Here is an 18291-nt window from a genome sequence, read left to right on the forward strand (position 1 = left end):
TGGTGTCGCCAAACAACCAAACTGACGATCTTCAGGATGAGTACCTTAATGTTATTGGCATGCTTGAACCAGGATATCTAAGTTGTAGATGTTTGAATGGTTCACATGAGAGATTTACCTGCTGGATGTGGGCATTGTTGGGTCCGTTGATAAATTCTTCCAGTTCAGCCAGACGGTTGGTCTTGGCCAGGGCAAAGATCAGCTCCGTCTCCACATAAGACTCGCGGGCTTTCTTACGGGCCATCTGCAGGAACTTCACCAAGTCCTCCCAGTTACCTGAACCAGAGGAGACACAAAATAGTATTAATGCCAAGTTAGAAATTAAAGGCAAATTCATTCCACCTACTCCACAACCATCAGTCCTTACCGCTCTGATCGGCAGCCTGTACCACCTCCATGTATGCGGAGGGGTCGTCGGCCTTGATGTAGGAGTCGATGGCCTCCTTGACCAGCTCCTTCTGCAGCTGAGCCTTAGCCAGCTGGCTCCACACAGCAGGCTCGTTGCAACGCTCTGCAAATTCATAGGCCCGATCCAAGTTGCCAATGTGCTCGATCAAAACCTGTATTAAGTTGGAAACAAAGTAAAATAAGGGAGTTTGTTCCACCCACTCCCAAAAAAACACACCACCCATCTTTGACTAAGGTGAGACAAAGAAGAACAAAGCAATAGTGAATAATCAGGGTCTACTACTATAGACTAGCCACTAGGCTAGTGTCAGGGTGAATGTCACAGAGTTGGTGAAGGCCAGTGACTGACCTGCACGGCCGAGGTGTTGACATCGAATTTCTTGAAGATGGCGAAGGCTTCCTCAAAGAGCTCATTGCTGATGGCGATATTGGCAATGTCCGGGGCATCGTAGTTGTCTAGCCTGTTGATGTATTCCATCACACGCGTACGATCGGCCTTGATTGCCGTCAGGATCAGCAGATTCTGGAGGTTTCTGTGAGAATGAGAGAAAAGTTAAGAGTCTAAAAGTTCTGCTCATAGTGGCCACTAGAGGTCATACTGCTCCTTATGCGACTGAGGGTAGCATAAAGGTGCACAGCAAATTCCAAGACAGTCCAGTCAGTAGTTTTAGTCTAGACTCTATTACAGGACAAAAATAGCACAAGAGAAACAGAACCGAAAATGTTCATATCACATTATACATATTTCTGCTTTTACTTATTACGGACAAAAATAGCACAAGAGAAACAGAACCGAAAATGTTCATATCACATATATATATTTCTGCTTTTACTAAATACTTTTTCTCACCAACTGCATTTTCTTAATCCTTAAATGTCCCATGGGGTTAATGTTTAACCCTATTTTACATATGTGTGTGTGTGTGTGTGTGTGTGTGTGTGTGTGTGTGTGTGTGTGTGTGTGTGTGTGTGTGTGTGTGTGTGTGTGTGTGTGTGTGTGTGTGCGTGCGTGCGTGCGTGCGTGCGTGCGTGCGAGTGAGTGTACGAACATGCGTGCGTCCCTGCATTCCCAGTATGAGGCTCATCTCCTGTGGAACCATCTTCAAGGTTTGGTCCAGGCGGCAGACACCCAGACAAGTTTAAGAGCAGCCTTAAAACCTTCATTCCATTTAGGGAACAACAGCACCATCATCATCCATAGTCTCTAATGTCGTCTTAGCCAGGGCAGTGCCATGTTTGCCTCATTAACAAATGACATGATCTACCTGGTTAAATATGTTCAACAACAAAAAAGTGTTGAACATGTTTCAACACTAAGAGTTGTTGAACTCTTGAGCTGCAGGGTCTATAGGTCATTCTTCGTACCAGGTTGGGCGGCAATAGTTGAATGGTTAGTGAGCCCGCCTGGGAAGCCTAAGGTTCAAAGTGTCCCTGAGCAAAATACTTAACCCCTAACTGCTCCCAAAAACAAAAAGGTATGGAATGCCCTTCTACAGGTCTCTTGGTTGTTTTTAATCATTAAAATGCTTCGTGCTGTGTCTTTATTTCTGTTGTATGTAAAGCACTTTGTGAGTTCTCTCTGTGAGAAGTGTCATACAAATAAAATGTACATACTTACTTACTTCACCACACCACACATTCATAAGAGTTGTTGAACAAGCGTAGCACTTGCCCTAGTCTTGACTCTTGACAACCTTGCAGGTTTATGCAAAGGCTAAAATGTAAATTAGATAGCATGTTATGTAGACAGATGCCAGGTTCATTTGTAGACCTGGCATCCTATAGTGTGTATAGTTTAAATGTCCAGATTATAGATTTTTTTATATTATACTAACTGATTATAGGTTCTTGGTTTACCTATGATCCTAGATTACTATTTCTATGCATTTGATGTATTACATTGTGTTTACCTTGATTACTGTATATCACTCTGGATTAAGAGCGCCTGCTAAATACCTAAATTGTTAACATGTTTAACCGGGCAGGTCATGTCATTTGTTAATCAAACATGGCACTGCACTGGCTTTAACGATATTAGAGACTATGATGATGGTGCTGTTGTTCCCCAAATGGAAGCAAAGTTTTAAGCCTGCTCTTACATTTAGGGTGTCTGCCTCCTGGACCAAACCTCGAAGATGGTTCCACAGGCTAGTACCTGTTAGAATCTTAGAATACGCACTTCAAGGATTGAGAAAATGCAGTTGAAAAATCCACCTTAACTATTTAGTAAAAACTGAATTATATATGAGATCTGAACATTTTCGGCTTTTTGTTGTGTTTTTTGTCCAGAAGTGCTTGAATCTGAATAATAACCACGTTATTGAATTCCTTGGGTCTAAATTGGGAGAAGATTTGTCTCTGTAGGTTGTTTCTTTCAAAAGTTGTGCTCTTTTCTATTTATTTTTTCTGGTTTGGGAAAAATGAACCCCATGGGTCATTATTTCAGCCTGTTACCTGGCAGAATCTTAAAATACAGACTTCAAGGAATAAGAAAAACCAGGTGGCGAAAAAAAATCCATCCTATGTGCGTGGACCCCACTTTCCATCTAGACCATTTTCCTGATATCTTGTTTGGGACTTGTATTGCCATCCTTAGAGCAATTTAAGTCCCAATTGCATTCCTTAGAGCCCTGCCACTAGAAGGGATACAATTCCAGAGAGATTTCAGCCCATTTCAATGTGCCTCTAATAAGCCTTTCTTGGGGATTAATATATATATATAGAGACCGGTTGTGGCTGAATACCTGTGTTCACTGAAGACAGAGTTGTCCAACACAATCTTTTCCAGCAGCTCAATGAGCTCGTTGGGCAGGTCTGCGGTCATGAAAGCCTTAACTGTGACTGACACCTCCTCTGGGTCCTGGGTCTCTGACAGGGCTGTCTGCACCACCTGAGACCAAAGACCAACACAGAATTATGCGTAAACAAAACCGCACAAAAGCCACACAAATGAAATTCCACTTGACCCGTCCCGTCCTACCTGATCAATTAGTGGTCTTCTGAAGGGGTTGGTCTCTATCAGCACACTGGCCCACAGCTCAGGGTCCTTGCGGCGCACAAGGTAGCGAGACAGACTTTTGAAGAGGGAGTTTTCGTTGCACACCTGTAGGACGAAGTGGCACATCACAAGTCTCAATGCTAGTTAATTGACGGAATGGCTGTTTAGACCAGTGGTTCTCAAAGTATGGTCTGGGGACCCCCAGGGGTCCTTGAAGGGGTTCTAGGGGGGCCCAGCAAAATGTGTTAATAGAGAATCAAAAATCTTTTAGCATTCATCAGTCTAAGCCTATTTTATACTTCAGCTATTCAAAAAGGGCAGGTTCACAATGTGATGCTTTCTGAGTTTGTAGATCTGCTATATCTAGACATTTTTAGCAACTTCTTCTGTTATGGTGGTCCCTGGTGGCTGCCTGGCACAACATCCTTTCAGATGGCAGTCCATGGCCAAATACATATACATTTGGGTGTGCTTGACATGAAAATGATTGAGAACCACTGGTTTAGGCAGATTAATTGGTGTGTGGACAGATCCTCACATTGATGAGCTCCTGGTCACACTGTCCTCTCTCATAGGCCACGCAGGCCAGGTGGGGGTCTCTTTTCTCACAATATTTGCCCACAACGCGGCTGTCGTAATAGGGGTTCTCCCTGAGGAAGCGCTCTGGGTTGTTGTTGCTGTCGATGTAGATCTTTGCCAGGGCATTGTGGGTAGCTGGCTCCTCGCAGCCTTCATGGATACGAGCCTCCAGCCAGGGCAGGAGCAGCTTCAATCTATTGGTAAAGAAAATAAAAATGATTTAAAAATGAATTAAAAAAGGATATTTTCTACTGCTGCTTTACACCACACCAGGCCTGGGTGATACAAGCTTTATTCTAACCTGGTTGCAGTTCCAGTTGGATGGATGGAGATGTAGCATCAGGTTTATAACAGGGATTAGTTATCATTAAAAAAATTGGTTCCAAGTACGGATGCGCGATACCGAAATTTTGGCCGATATCCGGTTAATTGCACGGTCAAATTGATTGAGAACGATATTGCAATACAAGTTTTCCAGTAGGTTAACTTATAACTGTTATACAGTGATGTATACTATGCATTTTTATGTAAATATTGGCCAATACCGATGACGAATGATTAATTGTGCAACCCTAGTTCCAAGAACAGTAGACTTTTTCAATTTTAACTTAGGATATGCCCGACGAGTCGTAGGTCGAATGCACATCCCTAATTTATAAAGACCATATCATCTAAGCTCCCAATATCAGTATAATTAAATGATGATCATTTAAAATATTTGCTTGATAATTGCTTGTAACCTGATTGATTTCTTTTAACCCCCATTTCCCCTCTCCCTGAAAAGGCCTAGCCTTTTGCCAGGCCACAATAGTAGATAAGAATCTGCACTTAATTTGTCTTCTCCGTGTGTCTGTATAAGTGTCAGCAAGCATTAAGTTCTGTGTACCTATTCCTCTTCTCCACCTCAGCCACCAGTTCATCAGTGGAGAACTGTCCTCTGACCACCAGGATCAGGCTTTTGATCACATCTTCAGAGCAGTCCACGTCCAGCAGACCTCCAATCACCACAGGTAGACGACTGGGATTCACCTGGAAACACACACACACACACACACACACACACACACACACACACACACACACACACACACACACACACACACACACACACACACACACACACACACACACACACACACACACACACACACACACACACTTAGTCAAATAGTCCTGAAGTACTTAAGTAATGTTAACATCACGACGACAGAAAGACGACCAAAGTCTATTCATCACTTCAGTTCAAAAAGGTACATTTTGGCCTATATCCAGGTGACAATGCACCAAAACTGTCACAGTAAATTTATCATCGTATTGGCCTAAGAAGTGTGCCTTACCTTCTGCACATAGATCTCAATGTACTTCTGCAGGTTATTGCGGTAGAGGTAGAGGACCAAGTCGTGGACAAAGTCAAAGCGGTCGCAGACTATGATGAGTGGCAGCTGGTCGGTAAGCTTGGCCTCCTGTCACATGTGAACACACACAAACACAAGAGAGGGGGAATTCAGCATGAAATCAAACAAGTCAACACCCTGACATAGGTCCCCACTCCCCACTGATCACAGTTGCACCTGATTTGGACATAACAGTCCACTGGGAGGTGATGAAAATGTATCATATTGTTTGGTGGATCAAGAGTAAGACATAAATCAGAATCTAAATTTGGTTCGAAGGAGTGTTAGGCTTTTAGTTGGAGCGCTACAGCATAATATGCTTGACTGTGATCTGAGGGATCAAAGTGAAAACTTGCGTACAATGACAAAATAGTATACAGTATATATATAAGAATCACTGAAAATGAATGAGATCATTTTCCGGTTTACACCGATCCTGTGCCCAAGTGATTCGAAAATAACACAATACCCAGGAAAAACAAACAAAACACAAAAACTACAATAAATAGAAGGATGATGCCACATTTTAATATAGGCTAAAGGATGATTAATGTCATAAAATTACTTTGTTTACTACTGACTGAGCAGAAAAATAGTAAGCAAGTAAAAACAAAAACACACACACAAGGAAGACAAGAACTCCCAAATAATTTTCAGACTACAAGCCAAGTGCATCTGTTTTCATACCCACACAAGGAGGGGAGAGGCAGGACTCCCAGTGCAGACTCCACTGAGGCAGCCAGACTGACAACTCACTAGAGAACACAGACTATACGTCCTCCACTACTACAGCTATACACACTGCTGCACTGTGGGGTGGGTGTGCTGGGACATGTCTGCCATTCCCACTCCTACGGGATTTTCCCACTCCTACAGGATTAATAAAACTGGGATTGTGCACGTCACAGTTGTGCCCCAGTTCATCGTTCATACTGTACTGCGATGGCTGGAAATGGGCTCTTACTGTATGTGCAGTATACCAAGCAACACCTGTGGTGTCTTAGAGCTCTCAGTATGTATATTGTATGTGTGTACCGGCATATCTTGTTATTTCTGGACAATATATTGTATGTACAATGTATAAACACATTTATTATTAACTAATATCATACACAAGAAAAATAAATGCTAGGACTAGTCCTGATCAGTTCAAGACCTGAAAATACACAGCTAAATCTCCCCAGTGTCATGGTCAATTGCGTGTGTATACGTATTATGCTCCTCCATATACAAATCCCAGTTTCAATCCTGTGCCTTAAGTCAGGGATGAAAAAAAAAAACAGATAGAGTGAAATAAAGGTTGGGGGCAGGGAGGGTCCTATACTCAAGGGGGAGAGATTTACCTTATACATGTCCTGCCATTTCAAAGACAAAGGGAAAAGCACAAAACATAATATCTGCAATCAGGATGACTGTTGATCTTAACTGGTGTTACAATTGACTGCTTTGTTGGGAATGCTTTAACAATGTTATTAGAATAAAAGCATAGTGATTCATAAGAATGTCCACATGATCCTATGAAGGATGGTTCTGCTTCATGTGTAATGTATGTGAGATCAATCTGGTTCACTAAAATATAACTTAGTTCAGATAAAATAACACTCAAAGAGCAACAAAAAGGGGGGGGGCCAACAAACACAACAAGAGAAATACCCCCCAAAGATAACAAACTCAGATAAACGCACAATTAAACAGAAGGAGGTGGAACTGAAGCAGGAAGATATAGGGTGAGAAAAAAAGTATATTGACCACATTGACCCTGGTGTCCCTATTTTGGGGGTGTCATTATAGGCAAACATTCTCAGTAACAGCCTGGGCCTATATGCTCAATATTTTGCTACGTCATACGCACATGTCACGTGGTGATAACAACAGATCTACAATATCACAATGTGTTGCACTGTTCCACGTCACATTGTAAGCTTGTAGTTTGGCCATTTCTGCCACATGACACCGTCGTACAACATATATATCAAGCTTAAATAAAATACATCTTAAATAAAGCTTAACCCAGTAAGACCTGAGGCCGATTCTAAATCCTACCAAAGTTTTTTGCTATATATCGTCTCTGTCGGGTGGAAACCTCATAGTATGTCCAAAACTGTGACTTTTCAGGATTCAGATTCGAAAGTAGCAGATCTAAAAGCTCCAAACGTGTTATTTTGTGCCACGTTTCGAGCTTGTGGATCTGCTACTTTTGATGCTTTTGTGTGACGCTGTAGTATGATCAATTAGGGCATTAATTTACAAAAAAACATGGAATGTGGAGATAAGAGGTTTCGGCCCGACAACAGCAACTAAAATGACACTGCAGCGTTCCCAGCTTGAAGGGCATAACAACGTATAGGTTAACAGGTCTAAATGGGTTAAGTGTTTAAGGATGAGGTAAAGCAAAACATCCATTCCAGATACCCCCACCACAGTCCTGACCTTGAGGAAGTTCTTGACTCGCTCTGGGTCGTAGCAGTTGCTCTCCCTACAGATCCTCTCCACCTCTTTGATCTGGCCCGTCTTGCAGGCCGCCTGGATGTACTTGAAATGGACCTCTGGGTCCTGGCTGAAGTTCACAATGGAACCCAGGAAGTAGAACAAACCTGAAGCACACAGATCACGAGATCAAACAGGACTACAGAAGCAGCGACTGATCTATAGTAAGCAAGTACTACGTTACGGTACACTGATTATCAACCCTTTTCATTTCAAGGACCCCAAGTTCGATACACAATACACCACGGATCCCCAGTTGATACGATTTCATCTCTGGGAGCCCCAATCTACAAATTATGTAAAATCATCAGTGTTAATTTAACTCCGAGCGTGTACAAATGGAACCAAATGGACTCCAAGGGTTTCACCATAGTGTTATTATAGTATTCATTTTCTTGTTATTAATGTTGCCAATTATCTTCTGCAGGTAGGCTAGTTTGCGTTGACTGCAATGATATGTGCCAGCAGCTTGTCTAACCAGATGGCAACTTAGCAATGGTTGCTAAGCTGGCATTGGATGATCACTACTGGGGGTGGGGCTTTTAGCTTATTGAGCTGTGACTTATTATCTCAGTAGTACTAAAGGCACTCCGAGCTCATCACCTCCAGGCCGTTTTACACAGTGTATTGATTGACTAGACCTGCCTCTGATCTGGCCTACTTGGCTAATTACTAGTTAGTGGGTATTTAGGCAAACACGGGCAGGAGAGGAAAGGAATGATTAAGCTCAAGGCTAAGTCAAGGTCATCCTCCAGGCTATTGTGTGATAGGAGAAGAGAATTAAATGTCCATAATAAATAGTGAAGATATACTTTTTACAGTGGTTACAATGTTTTTGTTCCGGTGGAAAGAAGAGACTCGTCTCTCCACGGAGACATCGTTGGTTTACATCCAGGTTGAAAAAAAATTATTGCTGGATCGTCAAAAAGACTCAAAATAAGGTAAAACAGCTGACACTGGCAGATGAATTCATGAATTAATACCTGACAGTGAATGTGTTAAAAGAAATGTAAGACACAGTATGGAGTTGAGGTCTCACCCTCAAAGCTCTTGAAGGACTCAAAGAGCTCTGTCAGGGACTGTGTGGAGAGCTGCTCGTGGTACTTGGAGGCCACTTGGACACAGATCTGTAGGTTCTGGCGGATATTGGCCGACAGCATGGCCCTGAGACACTCCAGAGAGTCTTCCACTGACAGGGAGCCAAAGAAGTTCACCAGCCACTGGGAGGAGGAGAGTGGAGTTAGCTGGGATTGTAGGAGACTGCATGATTTCGATTTTTCTTTATTTAAGTGTCATGCTTCCAAGGAAGCCCAGCCCATATGGACTTACAGGACACTTTTACATTTCATTTGACATAGACAATGAACCGACATGACAATTCACTAACAATGATCAAACAAATAACCAACTAAAACACCCAAGATTACATAATTATAATAATACAACATAAAATACAACATAAAATACACTGCACTGTAGTACCGGCCTGGAATCAGCGCTCGTGACGAGAGCGGTTCAATTAAACAAGCCAGCTGGCCCTCACCGAGTGACCTACCTCTGGGTTGAGCAAGTGTGTGTGTACTACGGCACGTTTGATGTCATATAGGTCAGTGTAGTGCTCCAGCGCCCTCTGCAGAAGACCAGCCTTCTCACACAGCTGGGCGATGTGGGCGCGATCATAGTTGGTGAACATCTGGTTGCCCAGGATGGCATCAGCAACCTACACACAAAAATGTTAAGTATTTAAGTCCAATAAAGCAGTGTTCTACCTCCTCCCAGTTATAAAGCCATTCAATATATTTTGAGATTCACAGCTACAATTTATCTCCCAGCTATAAACCCATTCAATATATTTTGAGAATTACAGCTACAATTTATCTACTTCCATTCCATTTACACCGTAATCACAGCCATTTTGATCTTATGTCATACTCAGAAGTTGGGAAGTCCCCCCCTTCACACAGCACTTCACACAGCACCCATCTGGCGCTTACATCATACTCTTTGGCCTTTTTCCATATAATTGGTTATGCTTTAATATTTCAACCCCCCCCCCCCCCCCCCCCCATTTTGTATAACACTCCTTGCATATCTCTGGCAGGCAGCGCCCCTACAGTTATAGCAGGACTTCTTTTTTCGGTCATGAATGCTCAAAGTGTTACCTTTCCATTGGAAATGACAAGCCAACACTGATTTTACAGGTCTCTGATGGACATGATGTCCATCAGAAACCTGTAAACATGTGGCCTAAATTGTGTGTGTGTCCATGTGCCTACCTGGGGGGCATGCATGAGGTTCATCTCCAGCAGACGAGTCTGCAGTGGGCCCTCTGAGGGTCTGTTGTTCTTCAGGGCGTCCAGGAGGAAGGAGGTACACTGCTGGATCAGGTTGTACTCCATGAACACGTCCACAATCTGGACAGAAATGGAAACAGCATGGCGACAGCTTTAGTATCCTAACAAATACCCATAATAACTCCAAAACACATTATACCTCTACGTTAATGACCTCAATGATAAAAATGAACATAAAATTGAATGCAGATGTGAGGAAGACAAATCAATGTCAGTGTTTTAAGCCAACAAATACTTGCTTTCAAGAGAATTGCGAGTTGGTTAAATAAAACATGGCAAGTTAAATACTACCCTTTCCCCTTTTGTTGTATTTTTTTAATACACATTGTGTTACCTGCCAGCACAACACTACAGCAGATGCAGAATTGCTGGGTCAGGAGTTTGCATTCGGAGCGTAGGGAGTTTGCATTGGCAAGACAGAGGTACTTTTGATTTGGACTACACGCTAAGTGAGATATGCAGAGTTTGGCACGCTTCATGTTTGATGATGTTGTGATACAATTTGCACTTGTGTGAGGAGGTCTTGGGACAAATTCCAACAGCTGTTCTCAAACACAAGATGAGAGCATCCAGAGTATTCCTCACAGTCAAGGCTGTAATCTTCAACTCAACATGGGCCGGTTTGTGCTGGCAGTCGTGAGGACTTTCTTGTAGAAATTATTCATGTAGTGAAGTTGTTATAAAAAAGAATATTGGGATATGTCTATGATATTCATATTTGGTAACCATTTCGGAAAAGCAGTAAGCCAACCTGTGTGATATCAGCCAGAGGCTCCTCGTCTTGGACCAACATCTGGGCGAACTGCAGGCCCTGCTCTGGATTGATCCGCATCACATTCCTCAGCAAGAAGATCCAGTCTGGAGTGTAGCCCACCTGAAATCACAGCCATCACAAAGGCTAACTGTGTGAGACAATGAAATGGAAGCATAGACATAAATAGGTAGACGCCTCACTGGCCACTGCAAGAAATATGTTGTTGTATTTAACCTATTAAAACCGAGAAAGCATCTATGTTACTTTAGATTACAACCACTTTAACCATTATTCTATACTTTGGCTATTAAAAAATAGCAGATAAACAAGCTCATAGCGCATCACTTTGTGCCGAGCTATGAGCTTGCAGATCTGCTGTTTTTGAAAAATCTTATGTGTGCAAATCTTTTTTAAAGCGGACATTTTTAACTCCAATCTTTGCTTCTGGGGGTCCCTGGAACAAAATATTTTGAGATGGCTTTCGTGGCCAAATACATATAATTTTGGGGGTGCTTGCCATGTAAAATGTTGAGCACCACTGATATAGAAACATAGGTTTTTCAGAAAATTAGGATTTAGAAGACATTGTAAGAATCAGCTTAATGGGTTAAGCAGTGCACCTTTTGCATAACTCCACTGCAAGAAATATGTCCGAGTTGTATTCAACCCATTGGGTGCCAAAAACGTAATATTAGGTTTTTGCAAATACACCCATGGAGTGCCATAATCGTAATATTATGTTTTTTCACATCGCAGCAGGGTTTTATTGTTCTGTAATTACTTTATACGGCATAACAGGAGTATGCCATCAGTGTCAACGCCATTTGTCCCTGAGAAAGATCAGCCATACCTTCTTGGCGTACAGGACAATCTTGGGGAACTGGCCAGTCTCGGCAAAGCACTGGATGACCTTGTTGGGGACGTTGGCCCTCAGGTATACGCTGAGAGCCAAGGTGGGGTCCACTGCCTTCACCAGGTCACCCAGCTCCTCAGAGCACTCCAACTGAAATATTAAGCACACACACACACACACACACATCATGAACAATGTAAAAGACACAACCTAATACTGGACAATTTTAAATTAACTTATGTTTACTAGAAAGTCACTTTGTAGCTGGAGGCAAAACCCTTCAGATGTCCGTCTTACATTAATTCCAAATTAATTGGCGGGACATGTAAACACGCTCCCCGCACAGGAAAGGCCCCGGCCAAGATAGTGATCTGGAAATACCTTGTCTTCCTTCAGCCATTTCTCTAGCAGCTGCTTGCGTCCCTGCTGGAGGACAGGCCGACACAGCTCCAGGGACTCAAACTTGTTGAGCTGGCCCTGGTCTAGTAGGATGCCAAAGTACTGCAGCAGGGGAGAGGTCTGGCCCGGCTGGGCTGGCACGCTCTGGAAGCGCCGAATGGTGTCTGGGGTACGCAGGATACCCTGGAGAGGAGAGGAGAGGAGGTAGGTGGGGTGGGGGGGAGGGGTCAGCTGTAGTTCAAGCAACACTGAAAGACATAAGACAGCCGATGTAAACCAGACAAGTGTGGGTGGTGGCTTGACAGTGTTGTGGAAGCTGGGAGAACCCAAAGACAACATGATAGCTTAAATGACAGGAAGTGAAGCATTTTCCTTTAGATTAATGTTCTTCACAGTACAAATCATTAAACAAAAGGACAAGCCTTTTGTAATAGACTGAAACTTCAAGCCGTGAGTGAGTATGTGTCATTTGGACGGCTAACCTTTGGTGCGTTAGCAGCCACCTTGGCTGCTTCCGAGTAGTTGCCGCTGGCAAAAAGGTTGTTGAACTTTCGCGCAAAGAGCTCCTCGGCACCAGCCAAATTGTTGCGCACAGCTATGCGCAGAGCCAGGTCTGGGTTCTGCAGCACGTTGGTGATGTAGGGTATGATGTTCTCCTCCTCAACACACACTGACAGCACCTGGATTACACACACACACACACACACACACACACACACACACACAGTAGGTGAGACAGGATGTTGGAATAAGAAGTATGTCACAGCAAAATAGAAACTGTACAAGTGGTAGTCTTGGGGTGCACGACCAAATACATATTATTTGGGGGTCCTTGACATTAAAAAGTTTGAGAACCACTGGTCTAAGCTCCAATCATGTCAACACAGAAGGCAATTTTTTTCATGGCAAAAGTATATTCTGTTGAAAGCTGGTGGTGTGTAATAAATACTACTCATTCATCCATTTCCTCATTTGAAAATGTCCTCATTTTGTTGTTGTTGTTCTGCATGATCATATTCGCATGCCAGACTGATGGCAAAGTTTTCTTTCCATCCCCTGTCCAACATTATTTCACCATTATTATTCTGTCTGCTGTACTACACTGACTGAAAGACATTTTTTGAAGTCTCTTTAGATCAAGTTACAGCCATGTAATGCTGGGGGAAAACCTGGTTGTAGCGTGTAAAACAATCCCCAGCAATCAATGTGAACATTAATGGACACAGCCAAGTGCATGGGTGGAGGGTGGAGGGGTGGCAGAGTTGTAAATGGTTCCTTCCAATCTTGAAGCCCTGATACACCAACCCAACATCAGCTGAAAAGCAGTCCTTGAGTGTGGATGACAATTCTTTTGCGCCGTGACCAGCACCATTGGTGGTAGTCGACAATTTGTGGTGGCCGTTCAAGACAGGGGGGTTAATTGTCCCCAACTAGGCGGACAATTCCAATTCTGTCAGAGGTCAAACCACAGAGAACATCATTCACTTTCGCTACAACTGACAGACATCTTGAAAATGTGGTTGAAACCACTTCTATGAAACGCTGGGATTATTCACCTCATGCTCCGTTGACTCAGCAGGATCCAAAAGCTTGCAGAGTCAATGAACTCCAGTAAGCTGAATTTCACTGTGGGCACTTAGGCATTAATTGCCACTGAATTGATTTCTGGCCCTGGGGTTGTGGCTTGCTGAATGGCAAATGTGTTTATTATTGGGTCAGTCTAACAGTGGGTTTTGCAGTGGGTAAAATGAGAGAGGGTGGGGGGGAGATAAAAGATGCAGAAGGAGGCCCCCACAATAAACATAGTCTAGCAGGTCAATGCCACAGATGTTAACACGGGTGAGTGCAGCTCATTCGTCCTGCCTTCCAGGTCAATTGGCACTCTATGGGAGGAAAAATAAAAAGCAACTGGGAAAGAGAAAAGAAAAAGAATAGGCCAAAAATAGAGCTATGAGAGAGATACCATTTCACAATCAGTGCTTTAGTGTGTATAGGTCGATGAGTGGATTAGGTAGGAGGTAGGCCTAAGCAGGCATTATATTACATTTCTACAAAGTAATGGATATATTTTATGGAAAATGTGAAACATTCCATATAAAGATATCGAAAATATTTTGTGCATTAATTTCTGTCAGTCGAAAGTGTAAAGGAAAAATTATTCTACCCAAGTCATCTATTCTCTACCAATGCTAGTTTTTTCCCTTGCAACCTGTGATATTTTGAATAGCTGATTTCCATAACATAATTATATCAAATTAAGATGATAAATGAATTTAAGGGAATTTAGAGAGGCTGTGTGTGTGTGTGCGTGTGCGTGTGCGTGTGTGTGTGTGTGTGTGTGTGAGTGAGTGAGTGAGAGAGAGAGAGAGGCAAGGGGACATTCTCTAACAAAGCCTGTCCTGACATAATTTGTCATTGAACGCCGTTTTCACACCGGCGTGACACTTTTACAACCAAACATCAAAACAGCTGTCCTGACAAAGCTAAAATGGGACTCATCCAGATAGGAGCCATTGATATGCCCGGCAAAATACATCATTCTTTACTGCCTATATCGATTGACCGGTCACTTGGACCATTTGAGTACAATTAATATCATTTAATTACAATGATCATGCTGGACTGGAGGGGGCAGCCTGTCTGAACAGTTTCATTGGAGATGTGAAAATGCCCAGCATCCCGGTGACAGTTGAGCTGGAGTATCGAGTGGTTTGCTGGCCCAGAAATGGACACAAGAAAAGAACAGACAGAGTTTGCGTGGAAAAGGGAGGTGAGGGGTGCGACAGAGCCGACACTAAGAGGATTGAGGGCGCCGGGCAGCGCCTCCCACCACACAATCACATGCCTTTTTACCCCCTTCCTACTCATATATTTTCTCTTTCTTTATCTATTCCCTTCCTTATGTGTCTGTTTTTCTCAAGGATCCTTCGATCTGAAGGTCAGGTCAGGACAAGGTGAGCACACGCACATACATACACACACTAACACAAACATGGGGTGCTGCCAACCATGCAGCCCTCACTGAGACGAGTATAGGCCTCAGTCTGGCATGTTTGCATAAAAGCCCTCTCAGACATCCCTTGGTATTCTACTTCGGGGTCAAATCCAACTAAAAGTGGTAATATTACCTCCAAATTCATGGCATGACTGCATTACAATTCTAGTTACCATTTTATACACTGACTAACTGACCGACTCAAATGTGGCCATTGACAGACCTAGACGGTCAGATGAGATCACTACCGGTGTATGTGGGTACACACTACACACACACACACACACACACACACACACACACACACACACACACAGTCTATTGCCTGGTACAGCAGGTCTCTTGTCAGCCTCCTCAGATCGGCTTTCCTCGCGTCACTCAATTATTCATGTGGTGTGCGTGGCCTGGCTGGAACATTATTCATCAGCTGGATGGATCCAGTTCTCCTCACTGGTACAGATTCTAGATGGCAACCAAAGACACAGCAGCCTTCTCTTTCCACTCCCTCTGTCAAACACTACACCTTGGATTATTTATAATGCCTCCTGGCAGAAAGAATGAGCTTGCCTGATAATGAAAGACAAACAAGGGGCGCAACAATGTCAGCGCTGTTGTTGTCCCGTTCAAACGCGTAGATTTTTGACTCTGCCCCTTATCAACATTCATTTGACTCTAAATTAATAAATTGGGCCTGCTTTTCCTTGACATTGTGATTACATACGTAATCTGCGTTATCTGCCACAGCCTGCTCTACTATCATTTTGAGACATGTGCATTACGGTTGGAGGTGCTGCAGAGTTGTATTGAACCAGTGGATCTCTAATGAGGTGAACACACTGCATTTGCATTACAGGAAGTGCTGACTTAACACTACCTTCATTTCAATGACCTCTGCTTGCTGAATGTGGTCTATGCTGCTGAAATGCTCCCCTAACCATAAATGTCACACATTTCTACATTCCAGACCAAGTGGGATGGAGAGGGTCGATCGAGGGGCTTATTTTGGTTACCTGTCCCTTCCTGTTGACTCCGATTATGCCGGCGGTTGCTTCATGTGGGGCGGTGACGAAGATGGTCTCGCCGCTGATCCGGTTCATGTAGATGCAGGTGCCCGTCTCCAGGTCGTACAGGTGGATGTAGCCATATTTGGTGATGAGGAAAACCACATCCTGCTTGGAGCTTATCTAAGAAACAGGGGGAGATGTTAGAGAAATTAAAGCCTTAAAGTCTGTTGTGTTTATATTCACTGAATATGGCTTAAATTGTGAAAAGGATAAATGTAACAGCTGAAGTTCCTTTACAGGCCTGCATCGTGTGAAGGCCAATTTCCCAATATCGTAGCCACTAAAGTGGCAGTAAAGTGAGTAGGCTCCATACCTGCATGGCTACGGGGAAGTCATTCTGAGCCTCTGGAGGGAAGAATACATCAACTGCTTTCTTTGGAAAAGGCTGGTTGCCAGTCGGAGGGGTGCCCACTTCAATGATGTGCAGCTGTGATGCAGTGTGAACACAACATTGGTTAGCTGCTAATACTTACGGAGGACGTCTCCTCCATTCAAAGCGGTGCCATGTATAATGTGATTGACAACAATCAGTCACCTTTCCTCCAGCCTGGCCTCTGACAGCAAAGCAGAACAGGGTCGACTCTTCTGTGTTCCCCTCCATCTTGAACTGGGCAAAGCTGGCAGCGTGGCCTTCGATGGGCTGGGACACCTTCCTGTCTACAGAGTACAGCTGCATGGCTCCCACCACACGATTTTGCTGAACAATACATACAAAAAAGAAAAAACAATCTATATACTGTATAAACAAACAGAATGGCTAGTCTTTCTGTAGGGTACAGCAAGGGCAATGTGTATGTGTAAATGTTTATCTACATCTGTAAACGGACTAATCTTTAATCTCAAAGTGAATATGAACCAAACCAAACAATTGATAGAATATTCTGTCTCATATAACGAATCCACACTCTGGTACTAGACTACTATTGGTTTTCATTCAAGCTAAATTAGAGACTAATTTAGATCTGGGACACCAGACTACTAATAACTACCTGGTATAGAAGAGAAAAACTAGCAGTGGATTTGCGCTTCCCCAAGAGCCCAAGAGATATATATAGTACAAGTGTCACGATTTGCCTAATCCACGATTCGATTTTGATTTTTTTAAACGTCCTTTTTTCAGCAGTGAAGGCTATATCATAATACATGCAGGCTATTGAATCTTAATTTGTAAATAAAAACACTAGTTTCTCAATAAGTAACTATTTGAATAACAACATTTATAATTAACAAATAAGTTGTGGCATGATTAACAGAACAAAATAACGAGAATCACGATCCTGCTTGTAATTTCAATTCACTGAATTGATCAATTTCAATTCGATTTGTATTGAAAATTGTGACGCTCTTAAGTAGACATGAATCAGCCAATAACCTGGGCTGAGATGCCGATGAGCAGGAGCCACTTCTGCTTGGCGTCCGTGCGGTAGTTGATGATCTGGCAGCCTGCCAGGCTGGAGTGGCGGTCAAAGACTTTGACAGGTTGCGAGTCGCCCTCCATGCTCCAGTGGTATACGGCATTGTCGGTCACGAGTGCCACCGTATTGAGAGAGATCCATTTCCAGAAGGTCACATCGTCTGTCATGGTGTGAGCCTTCATCTTGCTCTTCATCTCAATGTTGAAGATCTGAAGAGTTTTGGCGGCTGTGGGGGGTAAGTAAAACAAAGGAGACCAGGGAGGTACCCGGGCATGGAAGAAGTTGTTATGGCTTCGTTTTGACATCAGTCGCCAATATAACACATGCAAACAGTTCAGTGTTGATTATCTAGGTACAAAAACGCACATACACACAGGAAAAGATTGAGGAAAGAATCCACTTAAACACATATGAGTCAAGTTTGATACATTGGTTGTTTAAGGTTCACAGATCTTCAGGGAGGAGGCCATGAAGACTGACTGACAGGGATGTGCCAATTCTCATGTTATGGACTTGGTGTCATATCTGGGAAAGTGACTGATGTGATTGGTTGATACAATCAAATTTCATTAAATGACAGCTATCTGATTA

At 43.2% G+C, this 18291-nt stretch overlaps 1 protein-coding gene across 1 annotated transcript in view; it reads right to left on the minus strand.

The window, feature by feature from the left end:
- The window catches only part of cltca (clathrin, heavy chain a (Hc)), a 47603-nt gene that overhangs the window by 5852 nt on the left and 23460 nt on the right, over positions 1 to 18291 (minus strand). The window contains exons 3-22 of the mRNA XM_084074467.1: positions 17658 to 17926; positions 16821 to 16982; positions 16599 to 16712; positions 16232 to 16405; positions 12709 to 12906; positions 12209 to 12409; positions 11825 to 11977; positions 10972 to 11094; positions 10143 to 10280; positions 9422 to 9586; positions 8906 to 9086; positions 7810 to 7973; positions 5323 to 5448; positions 4872 to 5014; positions 3945 to 4179; positions 3389 to 3511; positions 3153 to 3298; positions 758 to 941; positions 368 to 560; positions 119 to 276 (exon numbers count right to left, since the gene is read on the minus strand). Of these exons, the coding sequence (XP_083930593.1) occupies positions 119 to 276; positions 368 to 560; positions 758 to 941; positions 3153 to 3298; positions 3389 to 3511; positions 3945 to 4179; positions 4872 to 5014; positions 5323 to 5448; positions 7810 to 7973; positions 8906 to 9086; positions 9422 to 9586; positions 10143 to 10280; positions 10972 to 11094; positions 11825 to 11977; positions 12209 to 12409; positions 12709 to 12906; positions 16232 to 16405; positions 16599 to 16712; positions 16821 to 16982; positions 17658 to 17926 (3350 nt within the window). The remainder of the gene's footprint in view (positions 1 to 118; positions 277 to 367; positions 561 to 757; positions 942 to 3152; positions 3299 to 3388; positions 3512 to 3944; positions 4180 to 4871; positions 5015 to 5322; positions 5449 to 7809; positions 7974 to 8905; positions 9087 to 9421; positions 9587 to 10142; positions 10281 to 10971; positions 11095 to 11824; positions 11978 to 12208; positions 12410 to 12708; positions 12907 to 16231; positions 16406 to 16598; positions 16713 to 16820; positions 16983 to 17657; positions 17927 to 18291) is intronic.

The sequence above is a fragment of the Gymnoscopelus microlampas genome (assembly GCF_963454915.1).
Source record: "Gymnoscopelus microlampas genome assembly, chromosome: 12".
Taxonomy (NCBI): domain Eukaryota; kingdom Metazoa; phylum Chordata; class Actinopteri; order Myctophiformes; family Myctophidae; genus Gymnoscopelus; species Gymnoscopelus microlampas.